This window comes from Falco peregrinus, chromosome 6 (assembly GCF_023634155.1).
Source record: "Falco peregrinus isolate bFalPer1 chromosome 6, bFalPer1.pri, whole genome shotgun sequence".
NCBI classification, from domain to species: domain Eukaryota; kingdom Metazoa; phylum Chordata; class Aves; order Falconiformes; family Falconidae; genus Falco; species Falco peregrinus.
The window spans coordinates 16,444,740-16,467,786 of record NC_073726.1 but is presented as its reverse complement, the minus strand read 5'-3'; the positions used below and the strand labels follow the sequence as shown (position 1 = coordinate 16,467,786).

General features: G+C 43.3%; 1 protein-coding gene across 1 annotated transcript in view; it reads left to right on the top strand.

The window, feature by feature from the left end:
- CDHR3 (cadherin related family member 3) overlaps nucleotides 1-20,873 on the top strand; it is a 66,434-nt gene extending 45,561 nt beyond the window's left edge. Inside the window, exons 10-20 of the mRNA XM_027795378.2 lie at nucleotides 389-557; nucleotides 2,038-2,137; nucleotides 2,283-2,381; nucleotides 6,041-6,267; nucleotides 8,001-8,172; nucleotides 9,828-10,072; nucleotides 12,646-12,827; nucleotides 14,217-14,230; nucleotides 15,735-15,766; nucleotides 16,688-16,736; nucleotides 19,643-20,873. Of these exons, the coding sequence (XP_027651179.2) occupies nucleotides 389-557; nucleotides 2,038-2,137; nucleotides 2,283-2,381; nucleotides 6,041-6,267; nucleotides 8,001-8,172; nucleotides 9,828-10,072; nucleotides 12,646-12,827; nucleotides 14,217-14,230; nucleotides 15,735-15,766; nucleotides 16,688-16,736; nucleotides 19,643-19,917 (1,564 nt within the window). The 3' untranslated portion in view covers nucleotides 19,918-20,873. The remainder of the gene's footprint in view (nucleotides 1-388; nucleotides 558-2,037; nucleotides 2,138-2,282; nucleotides 2,382-6,040; nucleotides 6,268-8,000; nucleotides 8,173-9,827; nucleotides 10,073-12,645; nucleotides 12,828-14,216; nucleotides 14,231-15,734; nucleotides 15,767-16,687; nucleotides 16,737-19,642) is intronic.
- Nucleotides 20,874-23,047: the final 2,174 nt, after the last annotated feature.

Here is a 23,047-nt window from a genome sequence, read left to right as displayed (position 1 = left end):
GTTAAGGGGAAAAGAATGAGCTTCTTAGCAGGAGGACTTCATAACATACTGAAGAAATGAGTGTTGTAAAGATATTTAAAAAAAATACTAGCTGTTAACTAAGCTAATCTTGAACATTAAGTTCTTGTGGCAGCTTCTGAAGTTTAGCTGAGTTTCAGGTTTATGGTTCAGATCTAGTTAAATATTTCTGCCCTGCCCATTGTACAGGGCTGTTGTCCACCACGGCTTATGGATCAGATTCTGTGTTGCTTCATCAACTATTGCCTGTTTAGTTCTAGGATTTCACTTAGTAAATAAATGGAAGTCAATGTTTTGGCATGTGATATGTGAAAAGTTCAAGAGGAGAAATATAAGTTGCTCTGATGGGAAATGTGTTTGTTTTAAACAGGAAAGAGGCAAATGAAAATATGACTGCTGGGACATTTCTTCTTGATCTTAGAAATTACTGTAAAGATATTGATGTTGATCCATCAAACAATCAATTTAAATTCACTGGATTATCTGGTTTTGGAAGCAATAACTTCGCTCTGGAATCTACTGTGTCTGGAAGACTTGTGGTCAGTCATCTGTGGCTTTATGTTAGATTGTCCCGTGTCATAAGTCAACTTATGAAATATTGTAAGTTCTTTGAATTCATTGTCTGTACAAGACAAACGAAGAATTACTGTAGTTCATGTCACAGTGGGTATGATGTGATAATGACTGTTTTGACTGGATGTGAACTACATAGCCTTTGATAGGATGCTTTCTATGGATTGTACAGAATTCGATGAACAGAGAACTGTTTTCTCCAGTTTTAAATAAATGTGCTAGATGTGATTGAAAAAAAATACCCTTTTTTAGGGAGTGAGAAGTACCAGCTTTGATATAGATAAACAGAGAAATCTGATGCTATTTCATACCCATTTATTCATGCCAGACTGTGGAAGGTCCTTGCTATTCAGCACCAACAATTGAAATACTTGAGAAATCCCACACACAGTAACTACTTCTCAGCTTCGTTGGTCAGAATTGTAAAACAACTTTGATTGCTAAATTTTCACAAAAGTGTGGTGGGATTTGAACTTGTGTGATTCTGATTGTTAAACTATGGGTTCCTTATACTAGTAGCCGCAGGCATATTTGCATGGGCCAGAACCCCCACCAGTTGCTGGACATGTGCAATAGTGGTTGATTCTTTGCTTTGAAAAGAACTGTGGGCAACTACAGAAAAAGGGAAACATAACAAAAAATAGGCATTCTGTCTAAAAGACAATAGGGCTACAAGGGAAGTAAAATTATTTTTATGGCTTGCTTTAATGTTTGATCAGAGGTATATGTGTCAATGAGCACTGCCCATAGCTGCTTCATCTGCCAATTTCATTGCTGTACAGGATATGATTGTTGTTAGCCCTTCAATCACCATGTGTGTATAATGTAACAGGCTATCTGAAGTGTCCTGTTCCTCCAGGAATTTCCCTGTAGATGATCAACAGTGGATGCCTATGCTTTAGTCCTGCTGCCCCAAAGTTTATGAGGCTTCTACAGAAGGATAGAGAGTTCAGGAGATTAGGATTTAAATCTGTGTGAGCCACCACTTAGTAACAACTTGGTTCCTGGATAAACACTTGTGGCTGAACCCAGTACCTTTAATACATGTCTGCAGGCATGAGCTCAAGGAGTAACTATTACTATTTAGCAATAGCAGATTCTTGTTGAGCCCACAAAGGGCAGAGTAAATAGCCAGCTCATTACATGAGCTTTGAACTAACTAGGTAAAAGGACAAGACTTTATGGTCCAAATGATAAAACTTCTTGCACTTAAGGGGAAGAAATTGTGTTGGCAGAAGGAAAGAGTTTTGAATTTCCAAGAAACACCAGAGTGTGAATATGTAATTCAATCCTGTAATTGATTAATAGCCTATATTACTCCTATAGAGCAATTCTATATATCCAAGGGGTAGATCACACAGGAAGCTGAAAAAAGTAATTGCCATCATGTGTATAGTGACTTTATATAAGGAAGTGTAAATACAATTGTGTTTCTTTTTAATTTAGATGACTGAAAGTATTGATTTAGAAAGCCCAGCTAATATAGGAGTTGAAGTTTATTGTTTGACTGTCAGAGTGCAAGATATTGCCTGTCCTACCTACTCAAGCAAGTATCCCTTTTACACTTCCTTTGATATTTTCCTGTGCTGTAACAGCATGGAGAGAGGAATACCATATGTATTTTGAATATATGCATGAGAAAATTTCACAGCCATACTTAACTATGATTTAATCTTCTGTTATATTTCCAGATATCATCTACATTTACATCAGGATAAAGCCAGTGAATGAATTTTTTCCTGTCTTCAGTAATTTATCATATGTATTTAATGTTCCAGAAACTACTAAAGGTACAGTAAGTAGCACTGGCATGATAGAAATAGTGTTGTCATGTTGGTAGTTACCTTTTTGCTCTAAATGGATTTTCATATATTTGAATGAGGAGAATGTCTGGAAGTTCCAGTTCAACCAGGGTCTCTCTATACAGCCACCTACTACCCTTAAATAGACAAAACTGGCAACAACTCCAATTGTACAGATGGAAGCTGAGACACAGACAAATTCAGCAATTGCACAAGAAATCTGTGACAGAGCCAGGAACTGAACTCAGCTGCCTTGTTTTAGACCGTCTTTCTGTTCTTGCTAAATTAACCTTTTGGAGGGACTGCAGTGGTGCAAAGACACCATTATAGACTGACACAAATGAGTGAGGACTTCCTTGGCCCAGGCGTGGTACAGGATGGCCAGCACCCTGTCCCCTTAGACCCAGCTCACCTTGGGTGCACTGGGTGCTGTGAAGATGGGGTGGGATAGGAATGCTCAGATGGGGAGTCTGTGCTCAGCCAGATGGCAGTCAGAGCAGCATCTTCTGCCTGGAGCCAGGGTCCCTCCCACTACTGCAACAGCCCAGGACCAGCAGCTGCAAACATGGCCTTAAAACTGCATTTGTTGAAAGTATTCACATGCTTGACTCTCACCTCAGCACCCTTCCTGTCCCCTGCTGAGTCCTGCATCTCATGTGTTTGCAGAGGAATGACATAGCACCTTGCCTCCTTGGTAATCCTTGTGTGCCAGGTGTGACCACCAGCCAGCTCTGTGCTGTGCTGCTCGGTGCACAGAGGAGTTAGCACAGGAATGGCATTTTCCCTAGCTTTCAGTCTCTCCCTCACATGACCCGAGGTACCAAACACAGGCCTTCTGCCCCAGGACCTCACTTACTGGCTTTATTCTCTTTGCTGAAGAAAAATTGAGAGGTACGTTAGATATATGCTGGATAAATCTTGACCCTCATTCTGAACTTCCTAGGGTCATAAAAAATATTAAGGCGTAAGGGATCTCTGGGGGTCTCAAGTCCAACTTGTGCTCAAAGAGAGGCTAATTTCAAAGCTAGACCAGCTTGCTTGGGGCCTCATCCAGTTGTGTTTTGAAAATTTCCAAGGATGGCGACTCCACAACCTCTCTGAGCCCCTGTTCCATCTAAGCAATCTTAATCCCAGATAGTTTTACCTTGTACCCAGCTATAATTTCCTATGTTGTGGCTTGTGTCTGTTCTCTATTGTCCTTTCACTGTCTCCTTCTGAGAAGAGTGTATCTTGGTTTTCTGTATTCTTGTGCTTAGGTAGTGAAGCACAGCAATTAAATCCCCCTTTTGCCTTCCCTTCTGCAGCCTGAAGAAACCCAGCCCCACCAGCTTCTCCTCCTGCATCCTCTGCTCAACCCTCCCCAGCCTTTCTCCAGTTTTTTTAACATATCTCTCATACCTGGGCCCCCAAACTGGTCACAGGTAGCTTTATGAGGGGTGAGCAGAGTGGATTAGTCATTTCCCAGCATGTGCTGGTAACATACTTGTTAATGCAACCCAGGATGGAGTCCCCATTTCCCCAAGGGTGCCCTGGTGGGGCATGTAGAACCTGTCCCCCAGGGCCTGGGGCCCAGCCCTGCCGAGCTGCTGCCTGCTCAGTCCGTCTCAGCCTGCACTGATGAATGGGCTTGTTCTGGCCCAGATGCAGGACTTTGCGTTTGCCTGTGCTGAGCTCCATGAGTCCTGTTGGCCAGTAGCTCCAGCATGCTGGGCCCCTTTGAGTGGCAGCCCTGTCCCCCAACACACCCAACACTGCCCCAGGCTGCTGTTACTCACAGACCTGCCCCAATGGCCACATGACCAAGGAGAATGTCCAAATGCACCACTGCATCTCAGTGAGACATGGTGAAGCTGCCCATGGAACTCCAAGAGGTTTAGCAGCCAGCTAATCTAGTATCTGCTTGAATTCATCAAATTATTATGGTCAGGGCAGGCTTAAAGCACATGTGAAGGCAGCTGTGGCTATGGTCAGCAGACCTGTGGGCTCTATAGTGTTTCTGTGTCCATTTGCCTAAGCCAGGAGGCAGGGGGTGGTGGGGAGGAAATGCTTCAAGTAGCCCTGCCATCCTGCCCACAACCTCCTCTCCCTTGCCATGGTCAAAGGACCAAGCCCATGTTTCCAGCCCTCACACTCATCAATCTGTTTTCTTCCTTTTTTGGTCAGGAGGATCTTGCCAAGGCCCACAGGTCTGCAAAAATCACTCCTGCCTGCTCTGTAGAGAAGCTGACATCAGGCACTGCTGAGTATGGCAAAGCTGCAGCTGGTGTGGGGAGGCATGGCCTGGGAGGGAGCTGGAGAGACGGGGGAGACTGGAGTAGGGGGTCTGGCTTCCAGGGGGTTCTGCCTGGCAGAGAAACCCTGGCAGCCCTGGCTTCTGCAGGAGCCAAACTGTCAGGAAAGGAAGGCTAAGGGGGTATGAGGAGGCACAGGACAGCCACCCAGCAGTCACAGGACACCTTCAGGTGTTTATACCAGCATCTCGCATTGCTCAGCAGCCTGTTCTTGCCCAGCTTTTATTTCTATGGTGCATGGATGCAGCTTGGCTTTCTTCATTGTTTCTCAGTGGGCATGATGTGGTGAATTTTGTAGCATTTCCTATCCTGCATGTGTCTCCGCATGCCACTGACATGTTTCTTCATAATATAACACTTCAAACCCATCTGTGACATGGATGTGTCTGTAAATCTCTCTGTGTCAGCCACAGAACTTTTCTGGATACTGAGACTATCAAGAGAAATAACATGTTTTTTCTGACTCGACTGCCTTTTGTTTTGGGTTGAGTTGACATTAATAGGGTGCTTGCTATTGCTGTACCAAACAGGAGCCAAGTTTGCTGCAGTTCATGGGGTCAGGAAATAAAAAAAACCAACAAAAAAACCCCAACCTTTCATTTCATTTACACCCTCCTTCTGTCTTACTCCGTGCATGTGGAATATTCATCCTGTATATCCCCAGTTCATGTGGATCCACTTAGCATTGAATCAAGAGATAGGTGTGCACAGTTCCATCTTTGTTCTTACAGTGACAGCACTGCCATTTGTAGTTTGCTTCATAAATGCTCGGCATGAAGGTAATTCAAAACTTCCATGGATCATGCTCTGAATTGTTGTTTTGAAAACAAACACCTGGGAAGGAACAGCAGCAATTACTTTTCAGAGCAGACAAAGAGCCTTGTTCCTTCAACCAAGCCAGCGCTCAGGCTGCCACAAGGTGGGAGTTTGTGCATGTTGGTGCAGGGCTTGGGGTGGTCCTCACCACCAGAGCACTTCTATTGTGGTTTGCTGTAGGCTACTTGTGTTTTGGTATTTATTGCTATAGTGGGCAAGCCCAAACATGGGGGAGCCATACAACAGCATGGTGAACTGGTATTGCTCACACCTTTGCTTTTGTTTTTTGAGGTGAAAAACTCTAAAACAAATCTTTAGTTCAGTTTTATCAAGTTTTAGTTGGAACACATGCTCTGTACTTCCTTTTCCTTAAAATGTTAATGAATTCTGGATTTTTTGTCTTTCAGTTGGATCCAGCATTGGAAGAGTGAACATGCTCTTCCATACATACATACTCTGGACACATACTCTGTTGGAACACATACTCTGTACTTCGTTTTCCTTAAAATGTTAATGAAATATGGATTTTCTGTCTCTCAGTTGGATCCAGCATTGGAAGAGTGAATGCCAGAGACAAGGACAGGCCACCCAGTGTCATCACTTATTCCATTATATCTGGAGAAGGCACCAGGGATTACACAAATATCTTCTGGATCAGCCCAACCAAAGGAGATGTGAAGCTTTTAGCTAGATTAGACTATGAATCAACTCAGAAACACATCCTCACAGTCCAGGCCTCAGACCAAGAGAAGACTGCAACAGCATCTGTGAGTAAATCCACTCTACTTCTCCCACTTTATCTACATTTTTCTCTCTTCTGCCTGGCAAGAATGGTGAGATACTGGGCAAAGCACTTTGGTCAGTAAAAGGCAAGTCCACCTCTGCACAGAGCAGTGTATTAGTCAGATGAAAGAGGTGGTGTTCACTCAGTCTTTTTTATTTCTTTCAGAAAGGATTAAAGTAATATTTTTATATTTTTAACTCTGGTTTTTGTTTCTCAGTCTTTATTTTTTCTATTTCATCTGGGCAGTGAAATTGTTTTCTGTGCTCTAGACCATTTAAAATATTCTTTATGGCTACATATGTACCAGAAAATAGAAAAATGACAGGGTCTTGAGGCCAGGTAGCACAACCTTATTGTAGTCATGCTTAGTACTAAGCCCTTTTTGGAGCCCGTATACTGCCCCTTGGCTCTCAAATACATTTTTCATTTTGTATGTGATGTTTTTTCACTGCAAAGTGCCCAAAGTAATGTGAGAATCATTTTGCAGCCCACCAGTTGTGTTTTCATGAGGTTGGACAGAGAGGATGTGCTGCATACCTTGGGGATGGGATGAGGGCTTGGACAGCCTCTCGGGATAATGTCAGAGGGCCCAGCCCAGTACAGCTGTGTCCACACGGCTTACTGGAGATGGACCCTTACACGTGCCTTCCCCTGACCGTGGTCTAGTTTTTTCCCTGATGATGCTATCTGGCAGGAGCCAAGAGCATGTCTGAGGACCATGATAACGTTAAACAGCAGGGTTGTGCTCAAGTTTGCTGCCCAGACCCATTTTATTCAGAAGAAAAAATAGAGACGATTTACCCACAAAGGTATTTTATAGTCAATTATTTCGAAGAATCCTGGTATCCTTCACATACTTCTTTTTACTCCTTTTCACGTCTTCTCCCTCATGACTGCCTTGCATTTGATATTTGAACATTTGTTGGGGTGGGGGGTGGGGTGGTGTACAAGTGCTAGGTTTGCTTTCTCTTCCAGCCAAGAACCACCCATAGAGATGCTAAGTGGGAGGTAATTAAACCTCTTTATCACCTATAATATTTCAAGGTGATGATTAATGAAAATTCAGCATCAGTAGCTTTTAATGATGACAAGTTTATCTGTTGCCTGTTAAAGACCACCAGACATTACAGGAAAGAGCTATGAGAAGGGCAACCTTTTTCTCTCAGCCAGCTAATCCCAGCTGACATTAAGCACATCTGGTGCTACCCAGGGTGCTCACAGTCATGCAGAAGGCCGTTGCAAGCGTTTCTCTCTCACTGGGAGCAGTCTATAAGGAGTTTTCCTTTCTTCCATGGGTCATGCACTGAATTATTATTAAATATGCTAAGAAGTCTAACTAATGACTGTGGAGCAATTTGAGAGGTTTGAAATGAAGTTTAATGAATACATGCTACTATTATTATTTCTCATTCTAACTATGACACAATTCAAGTGATTCAAATAGTCAGACACATCAGCTTGAAAACTCCACAGTTTGGGAAGATGGTTCAAATTAAGGAACCTGTTCCCAAAAGAGTGCTGATCACAAGAAGAATTGAAGGTGAAATGATCACAGACATTTTCTGGTAGAAACTAGATTGGAAGGAAGGTTCATTGCTCTTCAGCTGCTGTTGATCAAAAGAGCAAAATGGGCAAAGCCAAACAGTTTCTGAAGTTAATAAAACCCTGGCTCAGCACAGTGGAGGGCCTTAAGCTTCCTATTCTCTTTTCTTTCAGGTAACTGTCAATGTTTTGGAAGTAAATGATGAAGAACCAATTTGTTCACCCAGATTCTATTCATTTCAAATTCCAGTCAGCTTAGCTGTTGGGACCAATATTAATGGCTTCAGGATTGAATGTCAAGATCGCGATTCTGATCCCAGGTCTTTCCGTTACTTCATCAACAAAGGTACTGTGTCATGGTGTATGAGCTGGGAGCAGTGCAAAAATTAGTGAATGCTGATGATTCACTTTGATTTGTAAATAAAAATCTAGCACAGTTTATGTGCTACTCATTGTGATCCACAAGTTCTGCACATCATTACTTTGCTACTTAGCAAAATAATTGTATCTCCACAAGTTGCCTACTGGTGCTACCACCTAGAACCATTCCCTTGCAAGACTGGATTGCCTACCATGTTAATTAATTGGCAATTAATTACACAGTTGACAAGGACTTCAGAAGAATGAGCTGGAATGATATGCAGGGTCAAATTTCCCTTCCAATTACAGCTGAATAAATCTTGAGAAAAGATGGTGGGTTCTGTAACTCTGCATACCTCATCTTTAGATGCTGGTACACAGTTCAAAACAACTGAGCAAACCTGCACATCCTAGGTCCATGCTGTATGCATTAAAAGCCCATTTTAAGAATGTATGTTTGAACTTAATGATCAGCTGCATCCACTTGGAGAACTGTAATGGTATGGGATGAGAGCGTCACAAAAAAGGGAGCGCACTCTCTTAGGGCAATTCCTTTTTTTTGCTGCTGAGGTGACTTCTGAGAGAGTAAAAAGAGAGAACTTGTGTCCTATTGCAGCCCCTTAATGCTGCAGGAGAGTTCTGCAGCAGTGGTATTTACACATGAACCCATACAAGGGCTGTGTCTGTATTAGTAAATCAAGGTCTGCCTGCAGGTCCAGTTTTGACTGTGCAGATGTTAGCTGTGCCATGCAGCTGGCCTCTGAGCCACAGAGCAGCCATGGACTGGTTTGGATTGTACGATAGACATGGCCTTCAAGGGCACTTCAACTCTGGAGCTCTATGGGGCAACAAGAGCAAAACCAAAGCACATTTGGTGCATTTTCATGTCTCTGATCTCTTGTATGTTTGTCCAGAGCCTAAGAGCTGGGGCTAGCCCACCTGCAGCCCAGGCTGCTGGCAGCTATCCAGCTAGCCCAACTGAAAATGAGGGCTGGGGAGCCAGCATCACCAATGCCCCCCCTCCCCGCCCCCCCAGGGCAGGCAAAGCCCTCGAGGCAATGAATGTCTCCGAGTCATTAGCTCTCTTCTGGGGGACATGTTCAAAGGCCTCTGCCTCTTGACAGGAGAGAGGACCCATGGAGAGGGGCTGGAGGGGCCTCTGAAGACACTGGAGGTGTCCATGTGGCCAAGGGGTCTCTCCAGGGATAGCCCAGAAGTGGAATGAGCCCTGCAGCAGCATAGGGCCCTCACCCTGGGCGAGTGCTGCTGCTTCTGGGTGCTCTTCAAGCTGTAAGGGCAGGTCATCCAGATGACCTCTTGTGTGCCTTAAGGCTCTGAAGTCTTTCCATAGCTTCCTCTCAGCTGTGTCTCCATAGAGGGCCTTATTCTATATCTTAATGTTTTTTTGACTATATTGTTTTAAATTATTGTATCTGGTACCAGGAAGATCGAGGAGCCATTCTTGTCAACGGTACAAGCGTACATGTACATGTAGATGGTACAATGATACCATTTCGCTGTACAGGTGTACAGCGATCCATAGCAAATTGTCAACAGAAACTGATCTTTTTGCTTGTTCCACTCATTTACGTTAATGTGGGTTTAAAGTAAACGTTTGGGCATTTCAATGTTTTTTTGCAGGCAACGTGAACAATCATTTCACCTTTTCACCAAGTGCTGGCTCCAACACATCTCGATTGATTCTTGCATCAAGGTTTGACTATGAGAGCGGACTTGACACAAACTGGATTTATAGACTGCGCGTCTATATAACAGACGACAATTTACTATCTGCCAGGGACAAAACTACACACCCAATTAAAACTGGGATGCTGACTTTAAGCATCAGAGTTATTCCAAACCCAACTACCGTCATTACCACAACAGTAAGTTCAGTGAAGTTTATGTTCAGTTCTGCATTTATTTTATGGACTAATCTCCACAGAAGTGAAGAAAAGAGAGTAGGTGTATGCAAAAGGAAAGCAAAAACCTTCAGTGGGCCCAGCCCTGGGAACTGCTGAGCCTTGTGCTCTTATGTTGAAGTCAAAGGGGGCTGATGTGCTTAGTGTCATGAAGGACTGGTCCCAGCTACAGTCATAACATACATTTTATATTTTAGTTTCTAAAACAAAAAGGGCAAGTAGCCAAAGGACCAGGCATGCTGCCATTACCACGCAACTGGAAAGTTAAAGATTTTGGCAGCTTTGTTAATAAGGAAAGAGTAGGGGTTAACCTTTGCCTAGAACCTTGAAATTACCTCATGCATTTTGCACTTTTTATTCATAGCTATTCAGTCCCTCAAGTGCCTTGCACTTCTATGTGCTTCTTTAGCAGTGGGACACATTAAACTGTGGCTACTAAAGTTGAAATGAGCAACAACAATAACAACAAATCTTAATCACTTGGAAGGAGCTTTTCCCATACCTTTATATGACCACAGTCATACAAAAATTTGAGCTGCCTGTCAGGAACCGAAGCAGTTGTGCACAGCCTCAGCATGTTGCTGAGGTTTCAGCAGGTTTCAGACAGCAAATCCAGAGAGGTGGGATGGGTCTTTCTTAAGCTCCCTGCCCACATGGTGGTCCATAGCTGAGCTGGGGAGGCTTGCACAACTTTTGGCAGCCAGAGTGGCATCTGGCTGTGCACAGCCTGAGGAGCTGTGGGCTTGTGTGCCAGCAATATAGTCTAGTCCTCCGCACGGCCATCCCAGGCAAGCTCTGGCTCACCAGTTCCATTTTGGAGCTGATTTCCATCAAGCTCATGCAGGACATGAGGACATCTTGCTTTTGTCCTGCCTGCAGAAGTGGCACAGCCTGTCCCCATCCTTGTGCTGGTTGCCACCTCCATCCCTGCTGCACCATCTTTCCATCATCTGGAGTCTATCCATTTTCTGCCTGTCTGCAGGTGGCATTACCCTTTTTTCTCTTGCATGCAGGAATGAAAATATGAGTATGCTGGTGAAGGGGTAGAAGAGCTATTCACTGTAAAATGGTCTGGATCTGCCAGGGGCTACTGGTAACTGAGCCAGAACCAGAGTATCCTGCAAATAGCATAAGCAAGTCTGGACACTTTGCTCTGAAAAAGCTTAAATCCAAACTTGCAGACTGATTAATAACCCTGTTATTATCTAATGCTCTGTTGGGAGGGTATAAATGGTTTTCTCACAGCCTTCTCCTCCCTTTACTTGCTGTGGAAATGAAAAGTTAAGCTGAATAACAAAACTTCTGTATTTCTTTCCCGTGCTTTACCACAAATACAAACAGTCTAGACCACATACCACCGCGTTAAATCTGCCTCCCCAGAGGTATCAGCCTTCCACTTTCAGTCTATTTTCCAGAAGAGCACTTCCATTACAGCAGCTTCTCCTATCACTACTCCTTACATGTGTTCAGTGCAGCAACTTGATGAATCAGGTGCTGGAAGGCTGGTAGTGTAGAAAAGAAGCCCCGTCACAAAAAGTCACTTGTGACTTCAGTCCCAGCGAGGTTGGAGTGGTAGTGGTGATCTTGAGACTATCTGAGAGTTACTCTAAGGATTGGATATATCTTCTATGCAAGGCTAAATAGGTTATTCTAAAGGTATCCTTAAACAGGAAAGAAATAGATACACTACTAAATTCCATACGCAATGTGATTACAAATGTCTTACAGAAAATGAAATAAAAAACTTCAGTAGACAATCAAAACTAATAGTACCACACTAGATGATGACCCAGGTAGAGAGAATTAATTTCTGATCTATGTGAGGATAGTTTCATGATGGGACCTTAATGAATGAGTTGGTAGCACCAAGTGACGTGCCAGATCAGAGACTTGTCTCCTGGCACTTGGGAAGATGTGGGAGACTGCAACTGCTCAGGAAGTCTGCGTTTTCCCTTTTGGAACAAGTCACAGGGGGGGAAAAGGAGTTTCATTTCTTTCTATACAATAACCCAATTCCTTGGGGTTTAGCTCCTCTTATGAAGCGAGCGGAACGATCACTGCAGTGAAGATGACCTACTTCCAGTTTTGCCTTAGGTAACAAGAAACCATTATCTTGGTAATGGCAGTATTCCCTGAACTTGCTCACCCTCGACAGTGTGCTCGCAGCTTCTCAGGCAACCTGAGGCTTTTAAACCTCACCATCACATACTTATTTTAATATAAGACATTGAAACGTAATCTGGAACCTCTTTTTTGCATCGTGGGTGGGCTCCATTTCACCTGCCTTTGGTTGCCTCAGGACCTCCATGGTCCATCTCAGTCATCTGAGCTGCCTTGGCAGTCAACAGGCAAGTACATGGGATGAATCACTGTCTCCAGCAGACACTATCTCCCTCTGCCCATCATCTGCAGAGCCCCAGGGCAAGTTTGGGCCAGGTGCTTCAGTGCAGAAGTTCAACCAGATGAAAGGTGCTATTTGTGTCAGTAACCTTACAAGTATGCAGCACTGAGGATCTTTTCCTATCTTGTTTTAAAAGCCTGGCTTCACTGTTGTGACAAAAAGGGAAAACATCTACTCTGAATCAGCGTGGTACGTGCCATTCATCATCACCCTCGACGGTTTGCTGCTCCTGGGACTGCTGGGGTACCTAGGGTTCCTGCTAGTGACGTGGGTCCGCACCCGCTGCCCTCCGGCAAGCAAAGCAGATGGCGTGGCTCCGTGAGTCCTCCCAAATGTCATGCTGGGGACATACCCAGCAGCACATGGCAATGACAGAGATAACTCAGGCCTTTCAGCTGTGATGAAATCTATGCTTTGAATATTTTATAGTGGTCTGTCCTTCACTCTGGTAAATGCTATTACCAGCTACAGTGATATTTGGTGTTAATGATATGAAATTAAGGAAAAATTTCCATGTAATTTTTTTTCATGGATTTACTAACACTAGCATTAGCTGAAGTTAATAGTGGAATTAACAATTATGACCCTCTAAAGGCAGCTATGCTCATGAGGCACAGTCAGAGGCTGTACCTGACTGTGCTGACCAAAACCACAAATGTTTTTAGGTTGTGTTTGGCTCCCGCTCCAAGGGAGCTCCCATCTAGGTAGTTACTGGATGTATTTTCCTCCCTTTCAGCTATGGATCCCAGAGTCCTTTCCAAACCTTGGTGCTCATGCCAAATGCTGTGTTCCGGCAGAACTTCTGCAGATTTCCTGGAGTTTTTACCCAAGCCCGTTGCAAGGCTGTGGCCCATAAAGCTTCATGGTACCTCTAAGTGCTCCTGCTTGGCAAAAGCCACGGAAGCACCTGGGACTGGCTCTGGTTCACTGTGGGAAGCAGCACAGATCCCTGCTGGCTGCCTTCGCAGCAGGCTGGAGCCAGACTGCCCCTGAATTGACTTTTTACTTCACAAAACAAAGATAAGCAGCTCTTTAAGTGGACTGAGATATTAAAAAAAGGATTTTTATAAGTATTCTCAGGATTTGGACCTAAGTTTAGAAATTATAGTCAATATAAAGAGGTAATATATGACTGTGATTATAATTGAAATGGTTTGTGCAAGGAATTTAGCAATTTGTGATAAAAATGACAAATGAATCTAGCAGCATATAGCTTGGCTATTGTTTTTATTTATTAATAGGCCAAGTGATTCATCGGAAGCCAGGTTCTCCCATTAAAAAGCAATTTATATATTTTCAAAAACATTTACAACATTTCAGATATTTGAAAAGGTATTAACTGAGCACATTAGATCCAAAAAATTGACCTTCCTCCAAGCATGGAACAAGGTGATAATATTTGAAAATATATTTTTCCAGATTATATAAATCCATCATGCTGTCATCAATAAGACTTTATTTTTAATATCAACCCTTCTTGGAGAGGTGTTAGAGCAATGCTCAGGTCTGTTTTCTTGTTTGAGAGCAGAATTAAATGATGCAGGCCTTCAGTGAAAGCAAAACCAGAAACCAAACAAATCAAGCAAATGCCAGAACGCAAGGAAACACATCCTTTTTGCCAAATGAAAGAGAAGAAAGCATGATGTTTTTATGTAGGCAAAAGTATGACATTCGTTAATTACACTTTTAATCTTTTTTTCATTACAGGATAAATGCTCCAGGTATGTACCTCTTTTCTTTATTTTAATACTTCACAACAAGACCTTGTTTATGATTCAGTATAAAATTTGTAAATCCATTTCTAGACAAATAAATTTGACCCAGTACAAGAGCACTGAGATTAAATAAACCTGGCTGAGTATGGGAGGCATGCCTAAGTGATTTCATGGTCCTTTTGGTCTTCAAATCTACTAACTATTAGGTAAACTCCAAATTCAGAGTAGCCTGGTATTCTGGTGTGGATGCTAAAGAAGTACTGTGCTTTTCACATGCAATTCATATGCTATCTGTTAAAAAATAATCCCATCCCTCCACGGCACCTTCAAGAGTCCTCTCCACTCTAATTCCCTGTTCTCTGATCCCTTCATTTGCTCCCTTGACACCATTACTTTATGTACCTGAAGATTTATTTTTAAAGTATTGCTGCTTTTAAAAGAGGTTTCTATAACTTAGCAGGGGCATAAGTTGTACATTAAAAGAAAGTGGATTTTTAAGCAGTCTTGTTCTTTTTAGTCCCATTAGCTTTCTGCCAGCAAGCACGGCTCATATGGGCTCAGTAAGACCCTGCTTTTATAACTCCCTCTCCTCACTCAGTATCTCCCAGCTTGAAAAAAACACATGACTAACAAAACCCAACAAAATTAGCTGTTGTCTTGGGTGCCCAATTTGAGACATTTCAGCATTGGCTGGTTTTCAGAAAAATGGATGCTTGGTGCTTTCTGAAAATCTAGTTCCAAATGGTGGGCAGCAAAGGCCAGACAGAACAGGGTTCCCATCAGTGCTCAGGTTGAGACCCATCTGCAGCACTTCAGAGTATTGCACACGAAGCTGTAAAGCCCGTTCATGGCCAGGCATACAGTTCTTCAAAGAGAGGCCATTCAACAAATTGGCAAGGAGCGAGCAAGAAGAAATCACAGCAACTAGCTGAGTATCATCAACAGATCCATGCTGTCGAGATGCCCATGGCACTGCTGCTCTATTTGTTTACATGTGGAATGAGTTAATGGTGTGGTAACACACATAACCAAACGGTACTTCGATCTGAATTTTACTTGACTGGATCTGCAGCACTTCCCTGTTTTGTCTCCAAGTGCATGTTTGATTGCACAAACTTTGCCGCTACAAACATTCATGGAGAAAGAATAATCTACATTTGTAGTTCAAATATCCCCAAGGGTGAATTTCTATATCTGTTCATATTATTTAGAAAGGGAAATTTGTTAAAGAAGCCATTGTTATTTATTCATTACTGAAGGAATAAGTCTTTTCAAGGCTAAACTTTTGATTACTCATTGACAAGTTTGGACTCTCACTCCAAAATACTATGAAGGAGTTTGCTTTTCAAATAGCTTGAGGGATCAGCCTTTGAAAAGAAATAAGGCTCATCTGAGTTGTCTCAGAAGCTGAGTACCAAGAATGTTTGTTTGAGGAAGTCTTGGCTTTAGTGTCTATAGTCACTGTGAGAAAAAATCTGGTCCTTTACAATGTGCATCTTCCTTCCTGTAGAAAAGAAGAAACCTAGGAAAGAAGTAGTTGTGGTAAGTACTGCTGTCCTCAAAACAAAATGCAGTTTTGCCCAGCCCCACCATGCAGTATGATTGTAGGACCCTTTCTATGAGAGGTGTCTGTTTCCCAAAGACAGTGTACAAACGATAGGTGAGGAAAAAAGGATTGCCCCCAAATGCAAAACACTTCAGTGCCCCAAGTAGCTTCTGTATTTGGAGACAACATTGAGGTGAGGGGTGCTTACCTGCGCTGTGGCCGCTTTGCTTTTAAGTGCTGAATTTTCTAGAATCTCTGCAGCCCCCTATGTAGGAGGCCAGAGAGGCTGTGCCCAGAGCATTGACAAGGAGGCTCACTGCAGCCACAGAGGCAGGATGACAAGTGCCCGAGCTTCACTGATGGCAATGTTGCATTGCTGAGACACTACTAACCTGTGCAGTTAACCCTGACCCACATGAGTGCAACCAGTAAGGTACACAAGTGTATCCAAGCTGTAGAGTTTGGTCTTGATGAGCTATTTGCAGCAAAATGCCACAGTTACTTCCACTGTAATATATATTTCTTTGCTTCTAGTTCTTGGGGCTCCTTCCTTTTTCATAGCCATAATAGCATAAAGACTGCGAGGCACTTTCATTAGTATACTCTCCCTCCGCAAGTTTTTCAGAGAGGGGATTACCAAGCCTCCTCTGAGTGGAGGTGACCCTATTGTGGTTACACACGTGGAGGCATTTAGCATGTCAGACCTTATTAAGTCTTCTGTGAACATCTAGTGCCAACACCCTACACCACAAATGGCTTTTGTTGCCAGTTCTGATTAAACCCAGCCTACAGGAATGCAATGTGCAGGTCATACAAATCCAACTTCATCCATGTAGGTCACGGTTTCCAAGTCACTGCTGCTCTTTCTTACTTAACTAATTCACAGGATTCATTTTACATTTTGTCTCTCTTCACAGACAATGACAAAGCTAAACACTGCCTTTGATGGAGAAGCCAGAGACCCAGGTAATAAAAAGCAATTAACAGTGGATATGAATGCCTGGCTGGAAAAAAACTAGATTAGTTGATTTAAATATGGTTTGGCATTTGCTTTTCATATTTCAGGTTTGCTGTTTCCAAGGAGAATGGGAGCTGTATTTCACAGATAGTGAAAATCAAGGCAGTGCCCTAGTAACACTTCTGATGGTAGAATATACCTATGGCCCTTGACAGCACACATCCAATGGCCAGATTATTCACCACTCTGCTAAACCTGAATATATGGATCTGGTGTAAGAAGGAGTGAGGGGAGAAGGAATTCGCTGCAAGCCTCCTGCTCTGGTGCTGTTACAGCTATGTGGTTTCACCATTCCCATGTCTGGGAAATGACCCAGAGATGAATGTGCTGCCGTTGGCCAGCAAATGGCCAGCAGCCACAGAGGTACCAACTTTGCCTCTTAAACCTCTCCCTGGCTGCAGGGTGGGTGGGTGAGTTGCTCGCTCCTGCACAAACTTCCTCCCTTGCAGCAACAGTGCATTGCTGCCGTTTATCTAAGGCTCAAGCATTGCTTGTTGGGGAGGAAAGGGAAGACCATTCACTTTTAGATACAGTTTTGTTGGCATCAGCTACCAAGTGTGTTGCTAGGCTCCAGCTATGCTAGCACTGTGCATATCTGATTAACCAGCTGGGAAAAGTGAAATTAAGACAAAAGCTAGGAAAGCCAGGATGACCGAGGAGGTATACTGCTTATACCCTTCCTCAAGTGATGGCCACTGTGCTCTGCAGCAGGGTTCATTACAGAAGATTTTTTTTTTTTCTAAGGGTTGATGTGCATTACCTCAGTCCCTCTGAACCACAGCCCCTGCCTGAGCCCCGCGCCATGATGCTTAGCCTGGCATTAGGGTGCCCACCCCTGTCTCTGATGGCTGAGGGCCCCAGCATGGAGAGGCAGGGCTGGCAAAATGTGGCAGTCAATTAAAAGAGGTCTTTAACAAATAGATCTGAAAATAGGTCTGAAACAATAAGTCTAAAAATTATCCAGAAGAAAGCAGGCTTGTTTCAAGGCTTGGATTCATCTAGCCAAATTTCCATCCAAGTGTCTGTACCTTGTGTTTCTTATTAGCTGGTTCAGAGCTGTCGGGTGCCATGAGCTAATGGGAAGCATTAGGGGCATGGGGACTTCAGTAGAGTTTGGGCAAACAAATGGGACCCTACTGTGCAATTAAGCCCATCCACAAGACTGTTCAAGGCCAGTTTGGTCCAGTTCCAAGCCCACCTGCTATTTATAGAGAGATCTCTAGGGATGGGCTCCAAAGTCCTTGCTATTTCCCTGTGTAACTGTATTCATAATACATTAAACATGGATGTTCCCTAGGCCGCTGCAAGAGTTGCTTCGTGGTGTTTTTGCAGGACAGATGGTGGCTCCGCTCCTCAACAAACCTGACCATACCCGACTTAAGGGTATCTAAGCCCATCCAAACCGCCCACCATATTGTCTGTGTCATGCCTCACTTGCATTAAGCTGTTACACAGCTTTGTGGTGTTGGCAGATAAATGTGTGCTCCCCACTCCTCCCCTCCCCCCCCTCCATGGCCCATCCCAGATCCTAGAGGAACAAGTGCTGGTGGTTTGGAAATGACATTTAATAATTCCCAGGACATCATCTGTTGAATATGATTAGGAGGAATGGTCAGGAGCAGTTTCCTGTTCTGGGCTGCTTTAACATGCCTGCCTTGTAAGCAGTCGGAAAAAATAACATGTAAAGAGACCCAGTTTCATCTTTAATTGCTCAAATTGTGTTAATGTGTCAGAAACCATTAGTTCTGATACAAACTGTAACATGTAGTAACATGTAGTAACCACCATTTCTTTCCAAGCCTTAATAGTCTTTTGTTTGTCTCGTATTAATAATGTTTAATTACAAGAAATGCCACTATAGCTCCTGATTCTCTAGAGACAGTGATTTAGACTGTGAGACAATCATGCTGGATGCATGGCAATTTTTCCACCTATCTCTAGGTAGTAAATGAACTGAAGGAGAAGGTACTTGCTTTTAAAGTACAAGTGGAAATTGCCCATAAAATCTGATGGTGGCCAAAAATCTTTTTAACAAGGAAAGGTAGCCATGTGTGCTAAACAACCCACATTTTTTTTAATAAATATATATGTGTTTTATATATATATGAAATACTTATATATAGTAAATACATATGTATTATAGATATAATCGTTTTATATGCATGCACTTGCACAAACAGAAAATGCATAGTATTTCACTCTGTTAATGACAGTGTGCACAGCAAGCCTGGAGCAAAGCATTTTGTACAAATGAAGAAGCAATGCATACAGGCAAAATTTGTTGGGGATCCCAGATCTCGACATCTTGGGTCAACATAGACAACCTGACATGGTGTGGAAGATGTATGTGCTCCTAGCAGGTTTTTCTACCTCAGGTAGGCAACTACTTGGCAAAATAGGCACAGACATACACAATGGCCTTGTTCAGCATGGCTAAAGGCAAAAGTTTTGGGACAGTAAGTCCTAACAGCTAAGGACTATGGATGTGTGTGTTAAACTGCCCATGTTAACCCATGGTAGCCGTAACTTGGAAAGAGGTATAGGATGATAAGAAGGCCCTGGGTTTTGGAACAGGAATGTTTTGAATATTCCTATTCCCTGGACTGCAGAGCCAGTTTTTATACTGATAGAATAGCATTTCCCCTGAGTGGCCACCATGACACCCAGGTTCCCATGCTCACTTGTGGAAAGGAGACTTTCCCTGTCGGGGCTACCTCCCCAATGCAGCTGATTTTCCAGGTGCTTCACATCTCTCATTTCAACCCCATCCTGAGGAGAACTGTCATGTCTTAATCTGCTAAAGCATACTTAATCTGCTAAATTCTATTAATTGGTTGTCTTTTTCCCTTGCAAGTTACTGGCAAAATGTATGAATTCAATACGCGGTCAGGGGCCCGGAGGTGGAAGAAGAGCACTGAGCCCCTTCAGCCGGTGCTGGCTGCACAAGCAAGATCCAGTGCTGCAGACGGTAGTGGCCAAGCTACAGACAGAGCAGAGGCACCAAGCAAAAAAGAACCTTCAGAGAAGGGGAAAGAGTCGGCTGCAGGGACAAAACTAGATGCCAAGCCCTCAGCAGGGCAATCAGAAATACCAGGCCAGGATGGGCTGAGATTACAAAAACAGAAATAAGAGTCTGAGGACAAGGGGTTATCCTCGCTAGCCCCCCAAGGCAGATACTGACCTCCTTTCCCAAAATGAACACTGCATTGCTATTAAGCCAGCCTTAAAACAGAGTGCATGAGACTCCAAGGTACCTCCTAAATGACCCTTACTCTGAACAGCCAGAATCAGATGTGATTTTCTCTATATATATCTCAGCTGCAAAACATAAAGTGGCTCTTGCTGTGTAAACTTGGAACCAAAAGGCAGGATGAAGCCAGACTTACCTTTGGCAGGTGCAGGTAAGAATGGGAGAGAAGGGGAAACTGTAAAAGGGGGAGAAGAAGAAATAAAAGCGGGGTCACAGACAGAAGCATCTGCTGCCCTCTGCCCCTGGGCTACAGCCACTGGAGGTTTCCTCCTGGAAGAGCTCTGCACCCCGAGACCAACACGGCCACATCCTCCGACTGCCTTTGGGGAGGGCAGCATCCACACAGACATGCTTTCTTACCAGTGAATGGGATGTCCTGTCCCTGCTGAGCAGCAGAATGGGTGAAAAGCACATCAGGGTAAAAATATTTTCTTTTCATTGAGTATTTTATTTCAGCCCTTCCTCACCCTCCCAGCTTGCTGTAGAAAAGACCATGGCTTGAAAGCAATTTTGGAGTGGAGAAAGCCCACAGCTTGTTATGGTATCTCAGGCTGTCATGTCAATGCTTTCAGCTTATTTATCTTTTGTAACACTAGCAGCATTCAGTATCTTCACCTTTGGTATTTCCTCTGGCATATTTAATGTTTTACAGAATCAAGTGGAACACACTCAAAAGAATAATGACAGCAAACACATGGGGTAAAATAATCTTTTCTGTGTGGCAATGTATAATGTCTGTGCTATCTAAAAACCTGACATAAACCAAGCAAACCCTACAAGATTTCAGAAAATTATTTTAATTTGAAGAAAATTAATTATAAATGATGACTTTATACTCCATGTCTTGGCTTCTTTCCTTTCTGGATTACAAAAAGTTTTTCTGGTAGCAAGGGATTGATATCAGGTGGCAAAAGAAAATACTCAGTCTAAGATGAGCAGGAATAATCAAGGAAGATTTTATCCAATCTGTCACATACATTGATTTTTATGTTACAACAGAGGACCTGGATGGAGATGTCCAGGCTAATTTCACTGCAGATCCAGTGCTTTACAAAACCACCCATCACGGTGCTACAACGCTTTGCTGTGCTCTGAGGGAGCAGTTTGGCTCAAAAACAACTTCCCTTACAAACACCAAACGTCTTCAGTCAAATGCCATTTCATCGTGTAACCAGAAACCCAGCGTGTCATGAACACCACACTGATAGAGACAGGAAGGAGTGATTTGTACTCTCGGAGCATGTTATCAGTTTACTGTGCCTGTGGTGGTTGCTACAGTGCTGTTTGACCCTCCAGCACCAACAAGGCTAGCCACACGTTCAGAGCTCCAACCCACCATTGTTTGCATTCATTTGCTGTAAATACAGTATGTTCAGTTTCGATGCAGGTGATTCTCTGGTGACATGAAGAAATTCTACAGTAACTGGTAGTGCTGCTATAACTGATCTTTCTATCAGTCTGACCCCAAGCTACCCACAGGCACGCCTGGCACCTACAAACATTAAATCTTCATTACCCAAAGAAGATAGCTGCATTCTTTTCATGGCAGGAAGACACACAGTCTTTTGCATTTATTTTCCTGGGCATTTCTTTAGGGCAGCTGCTCTGCTGCCTTGATTCCTCTCATTCTACTTTCAGATGAAGAAATAATTACCCTTTTTTAAGGGGAGGCAGAGACAGGGTGTAGTTTCAGCCAGGAAACCTGGAAAGAAATGGATGAAATCTCATCTTTCTTTACTACTGTTCCTGCTGCTGAACTGCACGAAGTTCTTTCCTTTCTTCTCAGGAAAAAACCCAAACCCAACAGCAGCGTAACACAGTATCACAGCATGCTCTGAACATCCATGTATGCAAACACATTTTCACAGCCAACGCTGCTGGTGCCATAGTGTCCCACAGCTGGTCAACAGCTGAGTGAAAAGCAACTACCCCCACTGTGATGCTCACATACTTTAACCTCTGAACAACCGACAGCTCTGCAAAGAGGCACCATGGATCTAAGAGCTGCCAGATCCAAAAGCTAACGCTGCCCAGGATGCCTCCATCCAGTTGAGGTGAGTTTAATTGGTGTACTCAGCCTTTCTGGGGACAGGTTCAGGCAAGATAAGGCATATTGTGAATCTGATGCAACCTCGTGCCTGGGGAAACAGGTGTGCTGACCATAAAGCACAGCTACATCCTTCCTTACTCACACTGCTGCTTCAACATGTGCAATGCTGATCTCCAGCTCTAACTAATTCTTCTTCCTGATTTTCACTGTAAGACCTTATTTTGGCCATGCACAAGACTACTTTCCTTGCTCGGGACCTACAAAATCAAGGAATAACAAGGCTTTACTGGAGCATCAGCTTTATGCAAAAGCAGCACAGTTTTCCTATCAGCTGCCCCTACTACTAATGACTTTCCTCCCTGTGAAGGAATCAATAATTAATTCAGGTCTCACAGCCATTCATTTCTTTGGCCTGTCCTTGGTAGAGCAAAAGCAAAGACAGAACTGACCGACCTAGATGTACATTTATTGCACATTGTATGGAACAATATGTGAAAAAATGCTTTGAATATATGTAAAAGATACATGTTTCATAAAATATAGATTATAATACTTACGCTGTGCAGTACAGGTTTAAATGTTAGAAACCTCATCTAATTGCTAAACCAGCTTTTGTGCTTTTTTTTTTTTTTCATTCAGAAGTGTCTTTGAGAACACAGGTTCAGTGTTGAAAACTGGCACTAGATGGACTGAGAGCAGGGATTAAGTGCAGGCTGTAGACAATAAAAGCATTTAATTATTAGAACAATTAGCTAAGACTGTGAGGCCTTTCCATCGTTTGAAGACTTTAGAAGTCAAGAACAGCTGCTGTGTGCTGTAGAGGGTCAGACTGGATTATGAGAACAGCCTCTCTAGTCTTCAACAGCTCTGTTAGCCTCTGTGCATATAGTCACAAGGTGTGAACTTCAGTGCCATTTTTTTAGCATGATGACACCAATAAGCTGAAGCTAGAAGAGGAA